The sequence below is a fragment of the Gigantopelta aegis genome, chromosome 6 (assembly GCF_016097555.1).
Source record: "Gigantopelta aegis isolate Gae_Host chromosome 6, Gae_host_genome, whole genome shotgun sequence".
Classification (NCBI taxonomy): domain Eukaryota; kingdom Metazoa; phylum Mollusca; class Gastropoda; order Neomphalida; family Peltospiridae; genus Gigantopelta; species Gigantopelta aegis.
The window spans coordinates 58,248,846-58,275,761 of record NC_054704.1 but is presented as its reverse complement, the minus strand read 5'-3'; the positions used below and the strand labels follow the sequence as shown (position 1 = coordinate 58,275,761).

The 26,916-nt window shown below is 35.2% G+C and overlaps 1 protein-coding gene across 16 annotated transcripts in view; it reads left to right on the top strand.

Annotated features, from left to right (window-relative positions):
* The window catches only part of LOC121374349 (polypyrimidine tract-binding protein 1-like), a 170,328-nt gene that overhangs the window by 87,069 nt on the left and 56,343 nt on the right, over positions 1 to 26,916 (top strand). The window contains exon 1 of one of the 16 annotated variants that reach the window (XM_041501440.1): positions 1,527 to 1,547. The exons of 11 other annotated variants lie outside the window; for them this stretch is intronic. In XM_041501440.1, the coding sequence (XP_041357374.1) occupies positions 1,542 to 1,547 (6 nt within the window). In that variant the 5' untranslated portion in view covers positions 1,527 to 1,541. 4 more of the 16 variants (XM_041501443.1, XM_041501444.1, XM_041501445.1 and 1 more) reach the window with 4 other exon arrangements.

The window sequence follows — 26,916 nt, the reverse complement described above, 5'->3', positions numbered from 1 at the left end:
TTCAGACACAACTGCATTTAAAAAAACAAAAACATTTTGGTTGTACGGAAATGGATAATGTAAACAATAAAATAAAAGTAATCTTTGATTTTAGTGATCATAAACATTCTAATAGTGAAAAATTTGCCTTTGTGTTTAAAAACTAGGGTCTGTCATTTTAATATTAATTAGACCTTTTTTCTCTATTTTGAACCAAAAGTACACACCATTAGGCCAACATTTGTATATTGTAGATGATCAAATGTATCAAATGTATACAATCATTCACATTTCCAAGATATAATTTACTTCTTTTGTTTTTAAAAGATGGCTTCATTACAAGTCACAACTTAAAACTATATTTGACAAATCATCAGTTGATTTATTTTTATGTACATGATAACTTGCTTGTTAGAAATTATTTTCAATTAAACATGAAATATATTAAGGCATAAAATATATTTCAGTCTTATACAGGCCTCTGAAAGTTGTGAGAATGATCATTTTGTTTGTGCATCACGTACACAGTCTATTTCTCACCTTATTTTTTTTATTCTCGCACATATTTATTTGTTTCTGGCATCGACAATGTGACATCGATAATGCAGATTTTGCAAAAAAAATGAAAATGGTTATGTGAAATTGAACTGTCGTGTACACAAACACATGGCATGGCATCGACAGTGCGATAAGGCTGTCCTTCTATTTTTAGAATCGGTCCACAAGCAATGTTTTGCCATTGTCGAACATACACCATAAGGCGTAACTATACCCATGTACTTTCTTTCTGACAGAGCAATGTAGCTGCAGGATGCCCTGAAAAGCTAAAATAGCCAGATGAATATATACAAAGTTTTAAATTTAGGACATCTTTAGGCCTATATGGTTATGGAGGGTTATGTAAAAATGAAATGCATTACCTGAATTTGTTTTTGTATAATCCATAAATGATTCACACCAATTTTCAATTTTCATGAATATTTCACATCAATTTCCCAATTTTCAGAGGTCAGATATATTTAAAATATGGTATTATCTATCAATTCACTAGTAAATATTTTAGCATTTTGAAGAAAACTGGTTTATTAAAAAAAACTAACTATTAATACAGAGTTATGTATGTAAGTAAACAATTAACTTAATACATCATTGCATAGACAGTATGAAATATACTTTTTAAACTTGTTAGCATGTTGTTGAAGAACATAGTGACACCAAATCTTAACGGTATTTTGTGGGATTTACGAGATAACCAGTGACATTTACAGTAGGTTTTCCACACTGGCCATGATGAAAAGAATTGCTGTAATCACCAGTGAGACAACCTTTACAGGTAGCAGATAAAGGGGACAGGTAATTCTGTCATGTAAGAGAATCCCGCATACCTTGATCACCGTGATTTCTATTGACTTATCCCACAATGTTTTGCTCAAAAATAAATTATCTTTTAAAATGATCACAAACTAAGCCACTTCTTAGAAACCTGGAGGGAAAAAGTGTCATGGCTGCCTTTGGTGCACTTGAAGACTAGACGAGAAATATCAACACCTGTTTTATGCACTATGAAGGTAAGTGTTTGCCACAGCTTGTGTCAAGTTAAGAGATTTACATATGAAGTGGTATCCATTAGTTGTCGATCTCAGTACAGGTGGGCATGAACTTGAAATAGGTTTTAAGAGCTGGCAATAAGTAAATTTTCTTTTTAGTTGTATAAATTTAAACAATTACTACTATTAAGTATTGGGTGATGTCTGTATGATTAGACGTCTGGCCCGGCAGATGTGTTCACTTCTCATTGACTGACCTGGCCACACTATTCACTGAAGCTCTAATCTACCTCTCTGTCTGCTGTTTTCACTTCTATGCACCCACCCCTGTCAGTCTCCACCTCTTAACCTTGAACCACCACTCGTTCTTTACCTAAAATATTCACCAGTACCTACCTGCATCTAAGATATTTTATCAGTATATTGGTTCTCTAATAATTAATACATACATGCCCATTACTAAAAGCGGAGGGTCATAGCCCAGTGATAAAGCATGCTCTTGATGCGTGGTTGGGTTGGGATTGATCCCCATCGGTGGGCCCATTGGGCTGTTTCTTGTTTCAGCCAGTGCACGACGACTGGTACATCAAAGGCTGTGGTATGTACTATCCTCTCTGTGGGATGGTGCATGTAAAAGATCCCCTGCTACTAATGGTAACATTTAGCGGATTTCCTCTAAGACTATATGTCAAAATTACTAAATGTTTGACATGCAATAGCCAATGATTAATAAATCAATGTGCTCTACTGATGTTGTTAAATAAAATAAACCAACACTGAATCTGGGGTATAAAATGTATCCTCCAACCAGTGCTCCTTGATTGGTAAATTATTATTATTAGTGTTATGATACATACACAATTTAATTTTTGTTAATCACATACTTACCAACTCTGTTTCTAATACTAGGTGTTGTACTTACCCTGTAAATGTAATTTGAACCTAGCAGGATTTCAGCCAAAAAGTAATTTGAGGGTACGTAATGAAAACAACAGATCATAAGTTCCCCTGCTAGGTGGTTGAAATCTTTTGAAATTGAACATTGCATTTCATGTATTTTATGGGTGGGACGTAACCCAGTGGTAAAACGCCCTCTCAATGCACGGTCGGTCTGGGATCGATCCCTGTTGGTGGGCCCATTGGGCTATTTCTCATTCCAGCCAGTGCACCACAACTGGTATATCAAAGGCTGTGGTATGTCCTACCCTGTCTGTGGGATGGTGCATATAGAAGATCCCTTGCTGCTAATCAAAAAGAGTAGCCCATGAAGTGGCGACAGTGGGTTTCCTCTTTCAATATGTGTGGTCCTTAACCATACGCCTGACGCCATAGAACCGAAAAAACCTCATTGTGTTGAGTGTGTCGTTAAATAATACGTTTTCCTTCCTTCCTTCCTTCATGTACTTTGACAAATTTTAAACAGCCGTTCTCTTATACAATGTTTCTAAAAATTATAAACATGTGTCCATTAATTTCCAAAACTTTACCCTTTGTATTCTCTGGCAGAAACCCTGCCTAGGATCATTCAGACAGAATTGTGATAATTTTAAAAGAAAGAAGTATTTAACAACACCTCAGTACAGTTTTAAACTAAGGCTGTTTGGTGTCTATTGTGTAATAAAGTTGTTTCGACACTATCTAAAACATAACAGAAAATATAATGCTATCACATAGGTTACGGGTACTGAATATCAACAAGGGATGATTGTGTTTTGTATGTGATTTCCGACAGACAGAAAAACATATATTACAACCTCTGGTATACCTGTGACGTGTAGCTTTATTATTGATCAAAACATGTTCATTAAACAAATATTTCTTTCTTCACTATTGATCAGCAGTGTTGCACAACTACAACAGTGATTAATAAAATGCATGTTGTGTTCATTTCTTAGATGCATATCAAGTATCAGTTTTAGAATACACATGAAAACAAATACTTCAGTGTTATGAAATTCTTCCTTCAGTTGTGCTAGGCGAGTTCACTGTTTACACTAGTACCTGTTATTAATAAGGGAGAGAACTTGTTTAGCATTAAAACAGCCTCTGTCCAAACTTGCTGCAACTTGTATGGGTTTTGTTTTTTGTTTGGACAGCTCAAAGCGTGCAAGTAATTATATGAAAAGAGGAGAGTATATAGATCTGTGTGTATTCAATCTTGATATTGATTTACTTTATGTTGTCTCCGAGGCGACGGCTTTAAGCTTTCAATGGTGCATGACACTTCAGAGCTGTTTCCTAAAGGTCACATAAAGCTAGTCAAGTTGTTAATCGAAAATTTTGAATAATGACATGGCCCCAATGTCAGTGTTAAACGAAGTAGAGAAAATGGAAACACAAGTGATAGTGGTGTGACACATTGTCATCTGGGTGAAGAGTTCAGCTTTACTTGCCTTCAAGAGATCAAGAATAAAACTTTTAATGTCACTACCTATTAACATTTTCTTAAGCTGCAATACTTTTTATGCAAATGACAATAAAATTTCAGTGAAAAGAATTGGGAGTATAGTTGAAGACTAATAGACTAATCCTTTCATTGAGCGAGAACCGTTGAGTGTATTCCTCAGTCATACTGTACAATATACACATTTGTGGTTCATTAATAATGCTATGGTGAAAGCCATTATAGTTCGACTTGTTCAATCACATCGTATTTACCTGATAGATGTCTAAATTATTTGTATCTAGCCTTGAACTGTACTGGGTCTCAGTTTGATTGGCAGTATTCAAGTAAAAATGTTTCCTATAAATCAAAAGATCCTTTATAGGGCTGGAATGATGTATGTTAATGACTTTTGTTATCTATTTAATTTTTTAATTTTTAAACAACTTTTACAAAAATATGTTAATATAAACTACAGTTATGGATACCATCGATTTTATAGAAATCACAATAGTAGAATTAGGAGCAGTAATGAGAATGAAAACATGGAAAGAAAAAACATACTTCATTGTGCAAAAATGGTTTGATTAGAAGGCAAATCATGTGACATGTTGTAATGATTCTTACGTTATTTAAAAAATAAAAGCTACCATTTAAAATTTAATTGTTTGCTTTATTATTTGTACATACAACTCTGACAGCTATGTCGAAAATGTGCATATTGCATTTTAGTCTTGCTTGTAATCATATAATTGGCCTAGGTGATATTTGGAGCATCATAAATATTGTTGTAGCTATGATTGTGTGTTTTTTTAGGTACAAATTACATTAAATCAACACACTGGGACTGGATAATTTGTTGGGTGTTCAGTTTAGAAGTGTAAAATGTAGTGTTAAATTACAGAATCATTAAAAAAAAAACCCCAGTTTTGAGGAAATTTTGCTTTACTGAGGTTCGGTTTTGAGGGGTTTCACTGCATGTGAAAAATAAGCATTTTTCAGTATACACAATTAGAACTGACCATATACGACTAGCTACAAAAGCTAGTTGTCAACATTAAATGTCAGAAATATTTATTGAGTGTTTGCCAGCAAAGTGCATTATAATTACATTAATTGCAACTAAAATACCCAATCCAGTATTTATGATGGACAATTTTAAATATATAGCAAGTGAGTCACGAAGATTAGTGCAAATGCCGGGTCATTATTACATTTCCTCCTAATTTAGCAGCAAATTAATAGCACATTTTGTTACTTTCCTCTGTTTGCCCTTTTCCTGTGTATCATTAACTTGTGTCCCTACAGAGAGAAGCTGGCTATGGTGTAACTTTGACTTTTTAGCTGAAATTGATCCCACTTCAAAGTTGTCAGTTGCAAATTCCTGTTTTTCTTCATCAAATTGCTTCTGGTAAGCATTGCAACTAATATTTTTTTTAAATCTGAAAATATTTTTGACAAACTGATGATTCTAACAGTACTTAAAATTAAGACATCCCTTGAAAAATAGATCTACTGTAACCATGTTATTAGTGGTTTGAGGGGGTGGAACGTAGCCCAGTAGTAAAGTGCTCATTTGAAGTGTGGTCAGTCTAAGATCCAAGTCCTGTCTGTGGACCATGGGCCATTTCTCGTTCCAGCCAATGCACCACGACTGGTTTATCAAAGGCATACAAAAAGATCCCTTACTATACTAATGGGAAAATGTAACTGGCTTCCTTTCTTAAGAGTATATATCAGAATTACCTAATGTTTGACATCCTATTGCTTTAATGGTTTTGTTAAACAAAACAAACTTTAACTACCGTATTTTCCCATGTATTATGCGCACCGGTCTATAATGTGCATCCCCCACTTTGAACGTTTATTCCAAGAAAAAAAACATAAACCACAATATAATGCACACCGTTTTTTTAAACCACAAAATCGATAGTTAATGCAAGATGTACCATTTTCCCCGTCACCAAAATTAACAAAAAGCGAAAGAAGCGGTATATTCAAGAAACAAAACTTAAGTTAGGTATTTGAGTACACAGACCTACATGTCACATTAAACAAAGGCTAGTACTTGCGTACTTACATGTCACACACTCACACGTGCATAAATCAAAACAGTTATATACCCCATACACTGTAAATTACTAATAAATATATGAAAACAAAAATATAGCATATTACATTTCGTTCTCGTGGCTAACATGAATGCGCGAGATTTCTAAATTTATAATAGTGTGGTATATTTCCGGTTTGCCGGAAATGGCCGAATTAAATCTCATGGAAATTAAAAATATTTACGGTCCAGTTTTGTAATTTTTGTGCACTTTTTGGCGAGGTATGGATACTTTTGTAAATTTATTTTGCATTTATTACAAACATCACAAGTGAAAAGCGATTTTTAAGAGGGTTTTGGCGTTTCGTTGTGATGAACCTAGTCAATAACCTGTAAAGTACCGTAAACTACCGATTGGCGATTTTTCATGGGTGATCGCTGGACATTTTTAAAATATATTTTTTCTATTGCTATGTATAGTGCGCACCCCCATTTTTAACCTGTATTTTCTGGGGAAAAAGTGCGCATAATACACAGGAAAATACGGTATTCAACTTCTGTTAATTATATTACATTTTGTAAACAAAATTATTTGGGCCAACCATTTGTTGGGTTACAGCAAAGATGTGTGTTGGCTTTAAGAGATAACCATATTAGAAGCAAAGTTATAACTTTTGCTACTAATTTTCTGCAAACTTGAAAAGCATGCAAGTATTGTTGGTTACGTTCAGTCATCCATTAGCTGTTTTGTTGTTTAACATGAAAACATGGTATCTATTCAGCCATATATTCAGTGTTATTGACAACATAAACATAGAAAACTTGCAGTGAGCATGGTTACTTTTCAGTGTAAAAACATGAAAGCAGACAGCTAGTAAATGTATGATGCTGTGGTCTGCAGGAGGTATTATGTAGCCAGGCTATGGTGGAACATCTGTTAGACACATAAGAGAGGTTTTGATGTTAACTCTGGCTTTTCCCAAACCCATGATGACTAATAAAAGTTAGTGGTATTGTTCCTTCACAACCAGACTCGGTGGCGGCGTGGTTAGGCCATTGGTATACAGGTTGGTAGGTACTGGGTTCGGATCCCAGCCGAGGCATGGGATTTTTAATCCAGATACAGACTCCAAACCCTGAGTGAGTGCTCTGCAAGGCTCAATGGGTAGGTGTAAACCACTTGCACCGACGAGTGATCCATAACTGGTTTAACAAAGGCCATGGTTTGTGCTATCCTGTCTGTGGGAAGCACAAATAAAAGATCCCTTGCTGCTGATCGGAAAGAGTAGCTCATGTAGTGGCAACAGCGGGTTTCCTCTCAAAATCTGTGTGGTCCTTAACCATATGTCTGATGCCATATAACTGTAAATAAAATGTGTTGAGTGCGTCATTAAATAAAACATTTCTTTCTTTGTTCCTTCACAAAGTTAATGGAATTGTTCCTTAATGTTGAAAGTAAAATATACAGCACGAAACTCGAACCGGGAATTTTTTTTAATTTTTATATCTCATCAAACACGTTACAAAATACTCCCAAACTATGTGTGGTGTGGTGCCTATATTTGACCATGTGTCACAATATTGACTACATGCAAGTTTCATTTTATCAAGCATTGTTTTATTTGCACAATCTCTTTGTTTGGTGTGTCATAGGATCTATTCCCCTCAGTGGACCTATTGGTTTTTCCATTTCATTCAGAATCAGATGTACTATCCTATTTGATCAAATGCACATAAAAAAACCCATTTGCTGCTAATTTTTAATAGCAGCCTATGTAGCACAGTTCTTTTTTTTAAGCTTAATAGAGTAAATATGTTGGGATGGTGTATATAAAAGATCCCTTGCTGCTAATCGAAAAGAGTAGCCCATGAAGTGGCGACAGCGGGTTTCCTCTTCAATATCTGTCTGACGCTATATAACCGTAAATACAATATGTTGAGTGCGTCATTAAATAAAACATTTCCTTCCTTCCAGAGTAAATGACATGACTTGTTAGCTGTAGTTAGCTGTACTAGGGAGACACATTCCTTTCCTTTTTCATTTAGCTTTGCATAAAATAACAATTCTAGCAGTGAATGGCTGAATATGTTATTCATTTCAGTTTCTGCATCTGATTTATATTTCCAGGGGGTAGAAATTAAGAAATATTTTCATTGACTAGTAACGTAGAAAAGTTTTGATGCAAATAAGTAACAAATGTGCAACATTCATGGCCAGTCCGGAAAACAAAAACACAAAACGGTAGTACTGTGCCTATTCTGGGTGCCTGGCATCATTTAAAATATACCTATACCCAGAAATTTCTATTTGCCTGGTTTTATCTTCAAACACTGTGCTCAAATGTGTGCTACGGTGCAGGGCTTTAGATCTCACTAATTTGGGCACAATGGAGACTTTTAACTTTTCTGAGTGCAGGAAGGTTGTTTTAGTTCAGTACTGTCATTAACAGCTGCTGTAGAGTTATATTCAGAAATTAAAAATTTTGAGGTCAGCATGTTTGTACTTAATTTGGACATGATTATTTTGGGCACAGCATTATCACCTCAATTTTGATGCAGTCTAAAGCCCTGAGGGGTTAACAAGAATTTGGATATCTTTGAATTATATTATAATCCAATAAACGTCTATAAGCAACAACACAGTGGGTCTGAATACACAATTAGTGCCTGATTGAAATTACCGTCAGAGTGAGGTTTACAAAAATTATATAAAATTGAGATATAAAGAGAATATTATCTATGTATTTCAGTACCATAAATATTTTGTAATAAATTGTCATGTACTACTAATTATTAAGAGCAAAAAGTTTCATTACTAGCATATGACATTCATGATACTAAAACGCTGCTAATCTGACTGCTAAGTAAGGTAATCTTGAGAAGATACATGCAATAACTCATTTTTTTTCAATGCTGCAAATTGTTATTAGCAGAGATCAAGATGCTGCTGTCACCATTAATTTGGATTGGCCACAGTCTGCACTGCCTGGTAGTGGTGAGATTGGCATGGGTCTGTGTAATGAGTGTTTGATGAAAAGAGGTTATCGGGTCTTGTCAGCTACTGTGTGTAGTAACGCTGCATTGCATGGATGAGCTGTGCCTGTTGAATGGCTGTTGGCTGTCTCTTGCACTAGGACTCACTGGGGCATTTATTATCATTATCAGAGCCTGACTTGTCATCACATTCACCAGATTATGTCATTAGAGCCACACGATCATGTCCATAAGTCATCACCAAACTGCCTTTCTTACCTTTCAGAGGGTTCTGGCTCGTCATTTGCACTTTGTAAACAGCGTGTTTTGCCAGCAATTCCAGTAGTAACTAACATTTTGTTAGATGACGTGGACATGGAAAGGCCATTAGTTTATATAAAATAATATGCAGATTTTAATAAAAAGGTTTAGGGTATTAGGTGCAGCTATGCCCAGTCTGACTGATGGCCTATGTAACTTGATTTGTAAATAATGGATTTCCATGCAGTTTCGGATATCCAGTCACTGCCTGTGAAAAACCATGGATAAGCATCTTGTGACTTGTAAGGATGTTTGTGTGTTTATGTTGGATTCACCTCCTCCAAATATTTCTTGTGATGCGTGTATAGAAAATGTTTGGTGGTGGATAGCAACACCACAAGACAAAGGATGTTCCTTGTCACATAAAACAATATTCATTACATCTGAAAAGTAATTATTTCAGACGGCTATTTGTAAATGTAGGTCAAAGTTATGTTTGTTGACACCCTCACACTCTTCCTACCCCCAGTTAAGTTGAACATTAAATCATACTCAGTCATTTTTAGATTGTATTTCTTTGTATGTCACTCGCCCAAGTCTAATTCTGTGTGACCCATTTTTTTGTTTGCACATTAAATTTAGGAGATCATCATCATTGGTTATTAAGAAAATGAAATGGGTTACCTAACTTTCTTTGTGTGTAACCCTTAAATATACTACTCAAAAGAATTTAAGGGTCAAAAATTTATAACCAAATAAGTTTCAGAGTGTATTAGATTGATGATGTAAACTACACCAATTTTTTTATTTATTGTTCCATATTTACAAAAAAACACAAATAAACGTCACTGTATACAAGAAAGTCACATGACATGCTGTCAAAATTTTACACATTAGAACATTCGTTTAATAGTGTGTGAATCCACCCCTGGCGCGAATACACTCGACACGTCGTTGCCTCATGCTGTCGATCAGACGTCTGAAGAACTCTTGGGGAATGGCCTGCCACTCTGCCATAAGAAGTTGACCCAGATCATGAAGGTTGGCCGGAGGGGCATGGTTATCCCGAACTCTCCTGCCTAATTCGTCCCAGGCGTGCTCTATTGGGGCCAAGTCAGGCAAATATGCTGGCCAATCCATCCCGGCAATACCTTGTTGTCTGAGAAAGTCCGTTACCACTCTGGCGCGGTGGGGTCTGGCATTGTTATCCTGCAGAACTGCCCCGCCGCCAATCTGCTGAAGGCCTGGGAGAACCAACGGCCTGGGAGAACCAACGGCCGGATAATCTCATTCAGATAGCGGATTCCATTCAGATTGCCATCCACCACATAGAGGGGGGTCCTGTGGTGGATAGAGATGCCGCCCCACACCATGACGCTGCCACCACCGAACCAGTGACGTTGTCTAATGTTAACGTCACCGAAGCGCTCCCCAGGACGTCTGTAGACACGAACCCGACCGTCGTTGAACTGGAGACTAAACCTGGACTCATCAGTGAACATCACTCGACCCCACTGAACACGTTGCCACCGCAGATGAAGCGTGCACCAGTGACATCTGGCCGTTCTGTGACGTGGTAGGAGTGGTGGTCGAACAGCCTGGCGACGGCAGCGTAGATTATTGGCTCTCAGACGATTGCGTATGGTTTGATCAGACACTCGAGTTCCAGTCGCAGTCCGCAGATTGTCACGAAATCGGCGTGCAGTGGTTGTGCGTTGACGTAGAGCCATATTGGTGATGTAGCGGTCCTCTCTATTTGTAGTGCTTCGGGGTCTTCCCGAACGTGGACGATTTCGAACAGAATTCGTTGCTTGGTACCGTTGCCACAGTTGGCCAACGACACTCTGACTGACACCAAGTCTCAGAGCAACATTTCTTTGCGTATTGCCATCCTGAAGCCAAGCAATAGCCCTTCCTCGATCTTCGATATTCAGTTGAAGTTGTACCATTGTCGAATTTGGAGTGTGCACCGTACACGAACGCAAGCTCCAATTATACAGAAATTGAGCATTGGGAACATGGAATACACGTGCAAAGCGTGCAAATGAAGCGCTTTGTGAAAAAGCAAGTTATGGGCACTTAGCAGACCTTTCGCTTTCGCCCTAATTTACGTGCAAATGTAAGCATGTTTTCGCCATTAGAACTAGTCGACAGTGTCAGTGACAGTGGATTTTAATTCATTTATGGGTTGCTTAGACCCACTTTCGTCAAAATGGAACAATACCATGCGTGACATTATGGTCTAGCTAATGTAATTGACATTCAGAAAATAATGTCGAAAATATCGTCTGACCCTTAAATTCTTTTGAGTAGTATAGTTTATGCCAATATTCCATTCTTTGTGCCTGATGTTGGCTAATTATTCTGGAACATCAATACAAAATATATTACGGGATTCTTTACTTAAAAACTGAAAAAAGCAACAACAACCAACCAAAAAAAAAGCCCCAAACCCCCCAGCTGTAAAATGTATTTATGGAAACCAATACAGTCAGTTGAGAGTTGGGATATAGCTAAGCCAGTCTGAGGTGCTTGGCTTTAAAATCGAACCACTTCAGTGGACCCATTTTGTAATTGGGCTTTATTCTGTCCCAACCAGCGCCCCACAATTGGTATATCAAAAGCTGTGGTGTGTCTGTTTGAAAATGCATATTAAAGATCTCTCTCCTCCCCCCCCCCCCCCCCCCCCCCCCCCCCCCCCCCCGTTAATAGAAAAATGTAGTAGGTTTCCTAATGGATTTTGTGTCAACAACCGATGATTAATAAATTAATGTGCTCAAATAGTGTAGTTTGGTTAATGTTCTTTCTTTCTTTCTTTTTTCTTTTTTCTTTCCTACTTTCTTGGGGGGTGCCTAAAACATGTTTTGTGAATTTCATAATACGAGCATTTTTAACTTCCCGTTTATGAAAATCCTCAGGTTTTACATGTTTTATCCATCTCCAGCCAGTAAGAAGACACTGATCTTCCCCTTTTGTGTTAGACTGGCAGCTTGCTGTGATGAATCCAGGTAACTAATTTGTTATGACAGCTACGATTTGCACCCTGGAGAAAGAATGCATTTAAGAATTGTTTTAACATGCTACTCCAGCATTGCTCTTCCATGCAAACATTTGTTGTCAAGGTTACTGACTTGCTCATAATTAATAAGTAGGTCACAACATTGCTATTTTATAGAGTTATTTGGATTAACTCCTTGTGAGATATACAAAGATTTATACATTCATGATGTAATGAAAGTGGGACTTTGATATCTAATAACTGAGACAGTGTGTTAATTGGTGTTCCGTGAGAAACTCGTGCAAATGATGTTACAAGGCATAATATGTTTATGGAAATTGTTTTGATAATTATTAGGCCCCTACTAGTTTCATTTCTGTCTGTCTGTCTGATTGTCAGGCTGTCAGACATATAATTTTCCTGATTTATTTTTCACAATGCTTCAAGATATTGAGCTGAAATTTTGCATATAGCTTTATGACGTACTGTCAGAGATAAAGTTTGACTTCCATAGCAATTTACTCCTTTTTGGCAGATGATATTTTTTGTTGGCCTGGCAGGGAGACATGTATTGCTCTAGCTGTACCCTCTGAATGCTTGTTTTACTTGGTTTATGACTAATAAAATGTGTCATTAACCTTTAGACTACTGGATTAATTTTGGACAAAAAACACATTGGCTGGGTACAAGTTTATAATTTTTACTCACATATATTCACTTGAATGTTTTATAAATACATAAAATAAAGTTCATATTTGAATCAGTAAGTATTATGTTCGTGTATTTTTCTAATTTTTATATTTTAGATCAGTTAATGTCAAGTCAGTCAAGTATTTATGTCGATTATTCCCAATAACAGTGGCTTTCTGACCAGAATATTTTTTTTAAAACTAACTGATTCACATCCCAATATTTGGTGATTTTCGTTGTTGGTAAAACGATCAAATTTATTATCAAAATAGCTGTCACAATCAGCTATCAATCCCTGAAAATGACAGCGACATGCTGCTATTGTTGTTAAGCGAAAATACTTGCCGAAAACTCGACTCAAAAGTCCAACATATTTTCCACTGAAAAAAAAAAATCTAAAGACACAGAAAGCTGAGTTGTCTTCAATTTCCTGTTAATAAATGGTTTTTGATTGTGAGTGTCGTGTGCAAAACAGCGGGAAATATGAATTGAGGAATGCACTGTATACAGTGTATAGTAGGTCGACTGGCGTGACGTTGGGCAAGATATCTTGCCTGCAGTAGTCAGAAGGTTAATGCATAGCTAGGATTAATGATCTAGAAAAATAACTGAATTAAGAAAAAAAAGAGTTAAACCTACATGTTAAAATAAAATAAATAATACTGTATATGAAATGTACACTATGTTAAGTGTTTATACATTAAAATGATTATAATGTATGTGAATGCATACTGTAGTAATTTAAATAAGCATTATTGATAATATGTCACACACATACACACACACACACACACACACATATATATATACACACACACATACACATATACATACCATTCATGTAACCAATTTTTCTTAAATGTTTCTGGTTCCTAGATCTCTTAGCTTCTCCTTGTTTTGTTTGTCAACTTGTAACTTGTATAGTTTACTTGCAGGCTAAATTTCTTAATCTGATTGTGATTGATTATTTCCACCCACTGCATGTACTTCATAATTTAAACTGGAACATAAAAACAAACCAAGCAGGCGATAAACTTGATGTTTGAAGCATCTTGTCAGCAATGCAGACTTAAATTTAATTGCTTCTCTGTATTCAGACTTTTTCCATTAGCAGATTTGTTTTTTGGTAAGCATTCCTAAGGCTTAATCTACTTCCACAGATGTAATTCCTAGGACATGCGTGTATACAGGATGTGACGCAGCCAAAACAGTACATTTTTACGCATGGAAGATTTTGTTTTTGCCAGCCTTATGACATACATCATGTCAGAATAAACAAAAATTGGAATTACAAAGCTGTGGTGTGTCACGTTTTAAAGTGATACAGAAACATTTTTATAAGACATTCAGCTACTTTTGCAATTAGAATATGACTAAATTATTGATTTCATGTAATCCTTGCACATGTCAGTATGTTAAATAGAAAGAAAAACATTTTATAAAAATCAAGCAAAGAAATAGTGAATGTTAATTGTGATGTAAAAATAAAAAAAAATTAACCAACAGTTTTTATTCAGTTTTTATTTTTAAATAGTGAATTGCAAGTATTCAGTACTAACATGGATTAAAAGAAAATATTCCATTATTTAATTCTTTTGGAGAGCGATCAAGGCGATCTGAATGGCTGTCTTCATAAATAATACCAAGCGAGCATGAAGTTTCAAATAAAATTCATTAAACTATTTAATTGTAAAGCGCACAATTTGCAGCTCTCATAAAACTTAGGCAAGTGTGGAGGGAAGTGGGAGTGATTATTGCCTGTCTTGGTGAAGACTGATAACCGTATCTGCTACCATTGCAGTCTGTAAAATGTTGATTATTATTACATTGTCATCTTTAACCAGATTTAAATGTCCCAACTTCTTAGGATAATTCTTATGCTACATGTAAGTAATTCTCTCTTTCTCTCTTTCTGTCTGTCTGTCTGTCTGTCTGTCTCTCTCTCTCTCTCTCTCTCTCTCTCTCTCCTCTCTCTCTCTCTCTCTCTCTCTCTCTCTCTCTCTCTCTCTCTCCCTGATTTCAGTGGCATAAAACCTCAGTATGCACTTTTGTGATGATGTGACCTTGAGTTTCTTGAAAGTTCAACATTAAAGTTTCTGAAAAGATTATTAAAGAGAATGTTATTAGCTGCTTAAAAAAATCTATAAATTGAAAAATGGATATTAATATGCCTATCGTTTTTGCTCAAACACACACACACACACATGCACACACCGCCACCACCACCAAATTTAAAAAAGAAGAAGAATGAAAAAGCTGAATTGCTTTATGGATTATCTTAAAGCCAGCAAGAGTATCTGCGACAAGTCATGGAAACACATTGACAGCAATAACATTGTGTTTGCTTACATGTAGCTAACCTTCATGCACATGTCTTAGATAAGGAACATTCCTTAGTCACATTTGCATACATGTATGTCAGATGTCAAGGTCATGTGACAGATATGTGCCAGTGAGACATATTGCACTTTTGTTAACTTTTTGTTTTTATTACAAAAGACAATGACCTGGTTAATAAGCATCATTGTGCTGGAATATGTAGATGGTTAGAAACACTTTCAGACTGTTTTCCAAAATTTCAAATGTATTTACGTATTGTAAGATATTGTCCATGTTTATAGGGAAGTAGTATTTAACACTTGTAACTGTATTACACTGCTGTGGGGAGCCATCACCAGCAAGACGGTTCACCTTCCTGGCAGACACAAAGGGTTGTCCTGGTGCTTGGCCTTAAAACGCTCTAGCTACTGTCAGAAAACATAAAATTGGCAGCCAATTTCCCCAACAACATGCCCTAGATGCCTGCATCAGTGCAGCTGACGGAGTAGAATTTATGGTGTGACAACGCTTTGAAGACGGAAAGCTTCTGTGATCACTATTCCAACTTTGAAAGTGTTGACTTTGGTCTCGCTACTGCTGACAAACAGCAAGTACTGAATCTTTGTTATCACTCACAACTCTTGCATAGAGGAAAACGGGATATCTAGTTAGAGGTATGTTATTGACTTCTTAAATTTATCCTTTTGGCAAAGTCTACTCTACTATTATTATTAATGGTTGAGTTGTAATGAGAAATAAAGATGAACTTAATGTGGTACTTGAAGAAAATTGGTCAGCAAAATTAATCAGTAACATGTATAATTTCATTTTGTAATGTGGTACATGCATGCATTTTAGCTTTTATGGGTATTTGGTAAATCAGATAATTTTTATGCTTACAACAAAAACAAATATTTACAATATTGCATATATGTATGTATGACGATTTTAAAAATAAAGTAATATTCTTTAAAATTTGTTGGCAAAACAACCACTAATTTTAAGATTGATCAAAGTTGGATGTTTGCCATTGTCTGTGAAGTGTAGTGCAGGCAGTATTGTTTACAGCAGTGAATGTTTTTTAAAAACTTTTGTGTGTTATATCTTATGCACAATAAATTATCAATGTATGTTTAAAGTTAAAGTTTATTTTGTTTAAAGTCACCACTAGAGCTTATTGATTAATTAATTGTCATCTATTGGATTTCAAACATTTGGTGATTATGACACACCTTCAAAGGAAAGTTAATTAGCAGACATGATCTACTGCCTTTAATGATACTAAATGTGGGGCATTAGTTGGGATGGGGGTTGGCGCCACAGGAATGGGTCAATCCTGCAACCAGGCATCGAAATAGTCGAGAATGGTCATTCAAGTTACCAGATTACCACGTTCTCCACAGAAATATTTTAACAAAAACACCCCACCACCTAAATTTTGATAACTTTTATGCATTTTAAATATATAATATATACACACAAGTATCAGTATGACGAGAACAGTGATATCAATAACAGCATATTGTATTTGTGAAGGAATAATAATGGAAACTTATCAGTTATAAACTTCATAAATGTGTCTTATAGGTTACCAACTCCATATTTTATGGTAATCTGTATATGTGCTTATTTCGATGCCTATGTGCACCTCAGGTGAATGATTTATGGACTGAACTAAATGCAACCCCTAAATGTACGTTTAATAAAAATAAAAATTGTTTACTTCACATATGTATGAGATAATTCTTTAAAAAACTAAAACTTCGCATATTTAGAATATGTTAGCCCATCAGAAAAAAGAAAAAAGAAATAAAAGAAAAGAAAGAAGAACATTCTTGAAGACTAAAAACACATATATTCAGCCATCCTTTAAATCATGGTTTGCTGTATAACCTAATCTATCAGTTTAGTAATAAGCCAGTCACTAGACTTAAAACTGCTTTCTTATTTCTGTATAATATATATTTCTAAAAAAAGAAGTTATTATGGCTGTTAGGATATATGGGGTTAATCATTGTTAGAATATATGGGGTTAACTTTAAATTCGTAGTTCAAGTTCAAGGGGGTAAATTAAGCCATATAAAAATCAGTTTTCACTGGTCTCTTTGGTTGTCTGATGGTGTCAGATGGGTAGTGATCTTAGAACTTAACAATGGCTAACAAAATGAGATGGTCAATAATTTTTTTATTAAGCTAGCCTTAGAGATTCAGTAGTTAGAAATGGACTCTTCCCCTCTCCCTCTGTCATGTACTAGTAATTCACATGTGAAATCCTTGTATTCAATCCATATTTTCCCACAATTGAGTAAAAAAAAATTAGTTCCCTCTCTTGGAGTTGTAATTGTGTTTGTATTGTATTATTGACTAGCTACAGACAGAAAGACAACAAGTGCCTTGGTTACTATGATAATGTGATAAGTAAGGCATGAAAACAACCATCGAGTGGTATGGCTTTTGAGAATACTTCATCACTTAATGGATGTTGGTGGTTTGTACACCTGTGTTTTACTGTGTGATTGATGGGGAGGTGGACCAGGGAAAGTCAGCTGTCACTGGCAGCTGAAATCTGCCTGCAGGGTCACTAATCGGTATGCTCTACTGCTGTAATTCACTGAACCTGAAAAACAAACTTCAAACATGTTACTTTTATTTAGATTTAAGCTGTAAAGGTTCCCTAGCATCCAAATGTTGAGAAATTATTTTAATGTATTTCCATATACATGTATATGTGAGGATACTGGTTTAAAAAAAAAAAAATTTACTTGGTCACCTATATCTTCCATATTATCCATTACCTGATTTTTAAATGAAAACTGCTGAATATTTTTTTTTTTCCCTCTGCATTTACAATTTGTTCCCTCACCCTCGATCACCCCAAGCACCATTATCCCATCTGTATTACTAATAGCAGTGCTTAGTATTCTTCTTAGAAGTTGCATGAAGATGCAATCTCCACATACAGAATATTGGAAAACCTGGGTTTGCTCATAATGTTAAATAGTCATATCCTGCATGTGAGATGCAGGTCTGCAGAAAGACAACTGCAGGGAATAAATCCTCTTGCTGAAAGTTTGATTACTTCTCCTGTTTTTTCTTGCAGATCAGTTGGGGGTCCTCCTCCTCCCCCCCCCCCCCCCCCCCCCCCCCATCAGCTTCTTTTTGTTACAGTTTCAAGGACAAAGGATTTGATTTTTTTAATTACTGGCATAGCCATGGCAGGGTTTCATACAGGGGGATTTATCCCACCCATGATTTTGACATATTGGGGGGGGGGGGGGGATATCCCACCCATCAATCTGCAGAGCAAAATTAAAGCCAAGACTGGGTGCTTATTTCACAAGATACATGAACAAGGAGGCAGAGAAGTAAATCAACCAATAAGCGTTAGGTTGTATACGAATGTAGGACGCTGTTAATTCAGCTCATTTTGAAAAAAAAAATACCAATGTGGTTTGCAATTGAGTAAGAAATTAGATTTTTAACAATAATTACACCTGTATATGTTGACAACAACTTTTTGCTTTTATGTTAATATAGTGCTAATTTTTCAATTGACTAGAAAAACAATTGAAAACAAAATGTTCCCTTCTGTCGGTGTGCCCATTGATCTATTTTTCATTCCAACAACTGGAACTGGCAGTCCCTTCTCACACCCACCCCAACCTTTTCCTGTCCTGGATGGAGGAGCCGGCCCAGGCCGACATCTGCACCCATGACAGGCATGCACAACAGCTACAACAGCTTGTTCTGAATGTGCATGTAAAACCCTATGACCTGACCTAACCTGACCTGCTATTGAGTGGCAACAATGGGTTTCCTCTAATAACCTCTGTGGTCCTTAATCATATATGACCAAAGCCATATAACCATAAGTAAAATGTGTTGAGTGCATTGTTAATAAACAAATGTCTTTCTTTCTTTTCTGTATGAAAGAAAATGATACTGGAGAGTAGTTTTGTTTGCACCTGATCAAAATTCATCTGTTACTTTGTGCAAACAATTGTTAGTCTGGACTACCACCATCGATTTAATATCCTGCGTGACTGGCAACAGGTGTTTCAAACACAACGATGTTATAATAAAACTATTAGAAAAGGTTTTGTCTATAGAGCTTGTGGAAACTTCACTTGAAAAAACATTCAGAAATGTTATGTTGAAAATATTCTCCAGACTTTGAAGAAACTGATTGGTTGCCCTTCCACTTATAAATCCTATTCCATAGTTAAAATTATAGAATTTTTTTTTTATTATCATGCAATCATGCTTCCTATTGACCTTATAATTCGAAGTGTTATCATGTCACTAGGAAGTGTTATCATGTCACTAGGAAATGAGTTGTGCGCATGACGGATGTTTGCTCAGTTTTCAGACCGATCGTTTTCTTATTTTTCAAACATCCATTTACAGCAATAATTGTTGAACTGAATAAATAAATATAACATTTACACTTCATGTAACATCAAATTACCTCTTATTTTTAAATTCTCCATTATTTGCTCCCATCGGAACTAGCCAGCATTTTGATTTAAAAAAATTTAAACCAAAAAGCAAGTAGCTTCCTGCAAAGAATGTTTACATTGGAACTGCATCTGATGACACAGTCACTAGCAGCCAGTGATGTAGATTTTCAGGTCACACATAAACGTGAGTTTATTTTCATAGAAAAAGATACAAAAATTGAAATATTATCAAAGTATTTATTTAAAATTTGGAAGGAAGGAAGGAAGGAAGGAAATGTTTTATTTAATGATGCAGTCAGCACATTTTATTTATGGTTATATTGTTCGACTTCCAGATGTAGTTTCTACACGATAAAACTAATAGTTTCTATACCACTTTTGACTGAAACATATTACAAAAAAATAACTTGAAAGGGGTTGCATAATATAAAAAAAATCAGGTTATTACGTTTTGATATCGTGGTTATTTGACTCGGTTCGATAACGGTGTAACAGGCTTGCTGTAACTCGCCTGTTACACCGTTATCTAAACCTTGTCAAATAACCATGATATCAAAACGTAGTAACCTAATCTATATTTTAGCCCCCTACCAGTCCTCCTGGAGGAGGCTATAGGTTTCATCTCCATCCTTCTGTCTGTCTGTCTTTTGGTCCATCCGTCCTACATATAGTTTTCCGAATGTTTTTTTTTTAAAAATGCCTGGAGATATTAATCTGAAATTTTGTGTATAGCTTTATAATGTGCAGTTACAGATCAAGTTTGACTTTCATGGCAATTTACTCATATTTGACGGACTTATCACCCTTGAACTTAGGAGATATCGAAATGACATTTTGTATATTTCTTTATCAATGATAATATCATGTACTGTAACTGATCGAGTTTATCTTGCATGGTGATTTACCCACTTTTTACAAAGGTATGTCCTTTAAATTTAGGAGATAAAAAAATTGTTGTGTTCGGTAGGGGACATGTATTGCTTTAGCAGTACTCTCATAATACTTGTTAAAATAGTTCATGGTATTTTGTTACCAATATAAAAAAAAAATTAAAAATATTTTAGTCTCTCCTCCCCCAACATAAAGGGAATATAGACAATTTCATTGTTAAGAGTCCCTGTCAACTCTGAAAACCTGGAGCTCTGTAAATAAGTGGGTGGAATGTTTGATCCCCTTCATGACTAGAAGAGTTTCTGCCAGATTGTACGAATGCTAAAATTACGTACCCTAACATCTTGGAAATTAAATTTATTAATGGATACATTTTTATAATTTTAATTTTTTTTTTATAGTAAAACAACTGCTGATTAAATTTTTAAACAATATTTGTAATGCAGTATTCAGTTTCAAAGATTTCAAACCAATAACTACCCAGTAGGGGCATTTATGATCTGTTTTGTTTTTATTTCATACTTTCAAATAGTTTTTGGCAGAAAGGCTGACTAGTACAGTAAAGGTCATGGTATGTAATGTCCTACCTGTATTGTTTTAGAAACCATAGTCCTAGTTTAAAATGTGCTAAAGTCATTGAACAGTATATCTCGCTGACTATAGTTCTGTTCTCATGTCAGTTACACAATTTTAAATCCATGCAAATGCCTATTGGTTACATCATTAACCATTACATGCTTTGAAATAAGAAACAGCAGCTTCAGAAGACAATGCATTTCATTGAAAGTTTGAAGTAATTAATAAGGTTATGCAAATATAATTTATGTAACTGAACAATTGGTTACCTAAGTAAGTAGTATTCCTTTCCTTTCTTATTGGATTTCAAGGACTGTGCATGGTAAGTTATATTATATGAATATTTAAGCAGTATGGATTTAGTCTTTGGCTGTCGGTATCTGACATGTACATCTACATGTTGCTATAGAAACCCCTTACATACAAATTGTTTATCAGCATAATATTATCAGTACTATAGCAATGCTATATTAACCCAGTACGTATTGATAATTGTGAGAACTAGAGATCCATTCTGTTTTAAAATCTATTTTGTAACAATGTTCTCTGCAGTTCGTAAATTATTTCCATTGTTTCATTTTACTGCAGTAATACTAATGGCAAATTTATTGGTTTTCCGATAAGATAATATTTTTTATTGTCTGTCATTTTCCTTCCTTTTGTTATAAGTTACTTGTGTATGTATTATGGACAATTGTTTGTGATAAATTGATTTATGATTAATACCATGTCTTGTCGTATAAAGTCTATAAGCAATGATCCTTGTCACGATAAAACATAAAATATTTATCAATTTTTTCATGGTGCAAACATTTTATGACTTGCAAGTTCAAAATATATCTTGAATCTAAGAAAAGGAATAATAAGACACCCCCAGGATGCTGCAAAACTGTTATCTGTTAAATATATTATATATGTAGTAATTGTGAGAGGACATACATGCCATTGTGTAGTTCGGCCATGTACTACTGTTTGAAATTCAGTGTTTATTAAATTATTAGGTGTCCGACATACAGTAATTGTGACACTGGTATGGGATATTAAAGACAAAATCCACTGGCTGCTATTGATTCAGTAGAATTTGATTTTTAATATTCACTTGCTCACAGACAAGGTGGCACACACCATAGTCTTTGATATACCATTTTTAAGCACTTACCGCTCATAGCTCTCATGTAGCTGCCAAGGGATCTTTTGTTTTTACTTTCTCTGACCTCCCCCATCCATTATCATTGTATTGGCCCCTTCTATATACTACTACTAGTCAAATTATTTGTTTTGATTACTCATATGTGGAACCAAAAAAACAACAACAAAAAATATTTAAAAAAACCCAAATCCATATCGCTTTATAACTAATACTGTTGGTGGGTTGGGTTTTTTTGTGCATGTATCTGTGTGTGTGTGCGTGCATGTGTGTGCCTGAAGCAGTACTGCATGGTGTAAAATGTTTTCTTTTTTAATGGTCACGCCCATAATTCACCTTGAAATGCAGTCTGTAATTGGATTATGGAGTGTAAAGAAAAACAACACCATCACAGTTAGAGCACTAAAAGCTAGGTTATTGTCACATATGCCTAGCAATGGTAACACATGTTTGACGGCTGAGGCATGCATGAATTTCACTCAATATTAGTTCGGTAAATATACAAGTAGGAAGTATTTTTTTCTGCTGTTTCTATAATAACGTGACTGGTATTCATTTACGGAGAAGTTTCTAACAGTTTATTCTGTAGAGTACCTTTATACATAGTACATACTAGGTAAGTGATAAAACTCTTTTTGTTTGCTATCCTTGCACTTTAAAATGAATCATGTTGCATGTTTAATGTCCTGTATTTTGCATGTCAAAAAACCCAGTTATTGTTAGGTGAATCTTGCAGGATGCAGCTCAGTAGTAGAGTGCTCGCCTGACGTGTAGTGGATTATAGGATCAACTGCCCTCAGTGGTTTCAGGTATTCCCCCATCCTAACCAGCATGCCATGGCGGATATATCAAAGGTTTTGATATGTGTACATGAAAGTGCATATAAAAGATCCCTTGTTGCTTGTCATTAGAAGTAGCTTGAGTTTCTTTTCTCTATCTAACCTGTGTTAAATTAACCAAGATTCAGACACCAAATAGCATTAGTTTGAAATGTGCTGAGAAGCACTATTGCCATTGAATAGAAATACAGATTATACTGGGTGTTGTTTCTTGTTTCGTGTAGTATAGGTTTTGTCAAAGTGGTTTAGCTATGACCCAATTTACTTTGGACGTTCAGAATACCTGGCATTTGCGTGGGTGAGTGGACAACTGTTTTCTCATTATTTGTACTTCAGGTGAGATAGTTATGCTTGACTAATTAAAATGACTGCTGATAAGTGATATTCATGTATATAGCTGGTGTGAACATATGACTGGTACTAAAATGTTATCTCGGATAAGTGCATGTAGGGACATAAAAAATAAAATGACTGGAATATGTGTCCATAAAGTCTGTAGGTGCTTGGCATAGCTATCTGCCACTTACTATTTCCACATAACACTTTATTTTGCTTGGTACTTCGTAAACTTTGAAAAATCTGTTATTACAAGTTTTCCACTTTTTGTTTGAATACATAGTTAAATGTATATTACATACATACATTACATACATTAATTCATTGTGACAAATAACTGCAAATTTACTGACAATTTATATTTGTCAGTTTGTGTAACAACACCTTGTCAGGCTTTATTTAAATTAAAACTGTTTCCTCCTTTTAAGGCCTACTCAGTATTTATTTGTCGAGTAAAATTATGTTGTGGTATCACCACCTGATGCTATGTGCTAAATTTCTCAAGGTATGTTCTACACATTATTTTAACTGAACTCTACTGTTACATGACATTTGTTCTTAGCGTGGGTAGAATGAGTGCTTTTGATTTAATGAGTAATTCATATTAAAAGAAAACAAGACATTTTGATCAGACCCTAAACCTGTCCATTTGAAATAAAGCTGACATTTTTTGTTTGTCTTTTGCTTCTAAAGATGTATTTTCTTTATATCGGTACATTATCACTACTTATAATGCCATTTCTTTTCACACTTAAATGACCTTACTTGAAACATGTATGTTCTATTTTCGTCCCATAAATACATTCTTCTGTGTGTCCAAGGCCATCCATGTCAATGCCTGCCTTGTATGAATATTTTTTCACGTTATAGAAACTGTGTCCCGCATTTACAGGGATTCATTATGAATGGCTGTGATATTGGTGACAGGTCTTGTATGTCGTTGAACCACTTGTGTGCAACAAACAGCATCCAGTATGTATTTTGAGGCCTGTTGCTTGATGTTGCCCCTAGTAAAGGCTATTGCTCTTTTCCCCCCACACACTGGCCTAGCTGCTTGTATGGCCTTGTTGAGAAATGAATAAGCTCCCACACCTTACAGCTGTAGGCCAATAGACGATTGGGATTTGTCCTGAGCTACTCACCGTTGATAGAATTCATTGTCGCAGTTAGTCCTAGCTGGCCTGTTATATAGCATCTTGTTTGTCTTCACTATCTTCTTCTCTCCTTCACCTTTCATTGGTCTGTCTTCTTTGCTTCCTGTTGATGTTGCCTTGTCAAGGTGAGTGCTAGAGTTTATAAGTTATCACTAGCATTGGATATTAATATGGTGCTAACAAGTTTCATTTCGTTAGCTTATCATAGCTGTGCATTCCTTGTAGCTTGGTGTTTCTGGGTTTTCCTGGCACTGTGTCACAGATAAGAATAAAACCATAAATGTTAAGAAGACTTTGTAATAATTGTTTAGTTATAGGTCTTCTTTCAAGTGAACTTGTATATTTAATTGTTTAACAAATGCTTCTGTTAAATAGGTTTTCTTCTGCTGTGTTGTCTGATAACAGATGGCTGTTCTCATACATTATCTTAAGTTTTTACCATTGAAAATTGCCAACAGTTTATTTCTAACAGGAAACTAAAAATATGATTTGTAAAAGACACATTTGTGTTGATGTGCACCTTTACTCAGTTATAAATCAATACATCTATTGGTTGTGTTTATTTTTTATTATCCAGATCATTGTGCTGATAAACAAAGGTGATATTCATGTACACGATAGACATCTTTAAAGCTGGCTTTACTTTATTCTGAACTTTGTGACTTGCATAATGAAATGGGGCATCGTAATTTGATCATGTACAGTAACTGTATACTTGAAGACAAAATTCTGTTACGACTAAAGCATGTCATGCTTTAGTCAACACATGCTTTAGTTGGTTCTCTTTTGAAAATTGTTAAGAGTGTAATGGCAATGTTTTAAAGGTGGGGTTTTTTGGTAGGCATTGAAAAATATTTGTGATAAACTAAAGCATTTTTCCAGTGAGCATGTGATATATATATTTTAGGTGGGAAATGTGTTAAGAATTGAAAAGTGACGCAATTGCTCAAATATGTGACAGGTTACATGAAGCGTGGTTGTTTATTTCTCTAAACAGTTGGTACAGTAGCTCCACCCACTCTGTGCCTGCAGGCTAGCTTGTGTTTCTCACAACATGTTTTTTGCATTGCTTCTCCTATAGTTGGCAGCATTTACTGGCAGATAAAAATTATTATTCCATCTGTAAGTAGATTCATTGATTGTTCCAAAAAAGCCAAGTACTGGAAGTGCAGTTGAATTCTGCAATAAATTATGTTTTGGCCGGTCTCCTCTACCCTTTAATTATTTACTTTACACACATAGATATACATATTTATTAATTTACAGTAGACATTTGTTGGTTCGAATGTTGAAACTTCAAACATACTAATACACAAAAACCAAAAACAGATTTTGTAGCGCTATTTTTTTCAAAGTGTAAACCTTATATTCTGCATTAAAAGGTCAAACAAACTTGGGTCAAGTACTAGCCTTTAAACATTAATTCATTCATTCATTCATTCAAGTACTAGCCATTTTTATCACAATTATTTCAGTTCCTTCAAAGGGAAGTATGTGAAAAATTAACAATATTTCACTTGAACCAGAGGCAGCACCAATACACCAACCAGTGTTGTATATAGCATGAACTACAGCCATAACAAATTGGGAATCATTATATGTAGTAGCATTTCAGTCTTTTGCGCTTCTCAAAATGTTTTACTATTAATGGCAAATGAGCAGTAACCAATAACTGTTACATCTTTTTGCCTTTGTACTTCGCTGCAAGTAGCAATAAAATGTATATAGATAAGAATGTACCTGTTGTAATAGTTGGACAAGGTATGGCAATAATTTTGCCTGTTAAGTGTATGCAAATTATAGTTAATTCAATTAAATCAAAAGAAATTGTAACAATAATTTTGATTGATTATATAAATTTAATTATTTATTAATTAATAGATTTTTTTGCAATATCTGATGCGGATACCATGTTAGTCTATTTATTTATTACAAAATTATAAACAAATATACTTGGATTTTAAAGCCTTAAGCAAATATTTCAAATGATACCTATAGAAGGTCACTGACACTGCTAAATGTGGCTGAATACTTAGTTCGAGCTAGCTGATGGCTCAAACAAATTATGCTGTCCCAACAGTATTCGACCCAATAAGATTCTACTGTAGGCAGACTACTACAGATATAATGTTTTGTGTTGCTATAACTGTTGTTAGTTTGGTATGAAAGACAGTACAGAGATAATTACATGATGATAAAGTATGTAGGTTTTACTCTCAATCGATGAAATGGTTTGTTCATATGTTTAATAATAAGTAATTACATTAAAAAAAATTATATTCTTTTAAAACTGGTGATGACAGTTAATCCATT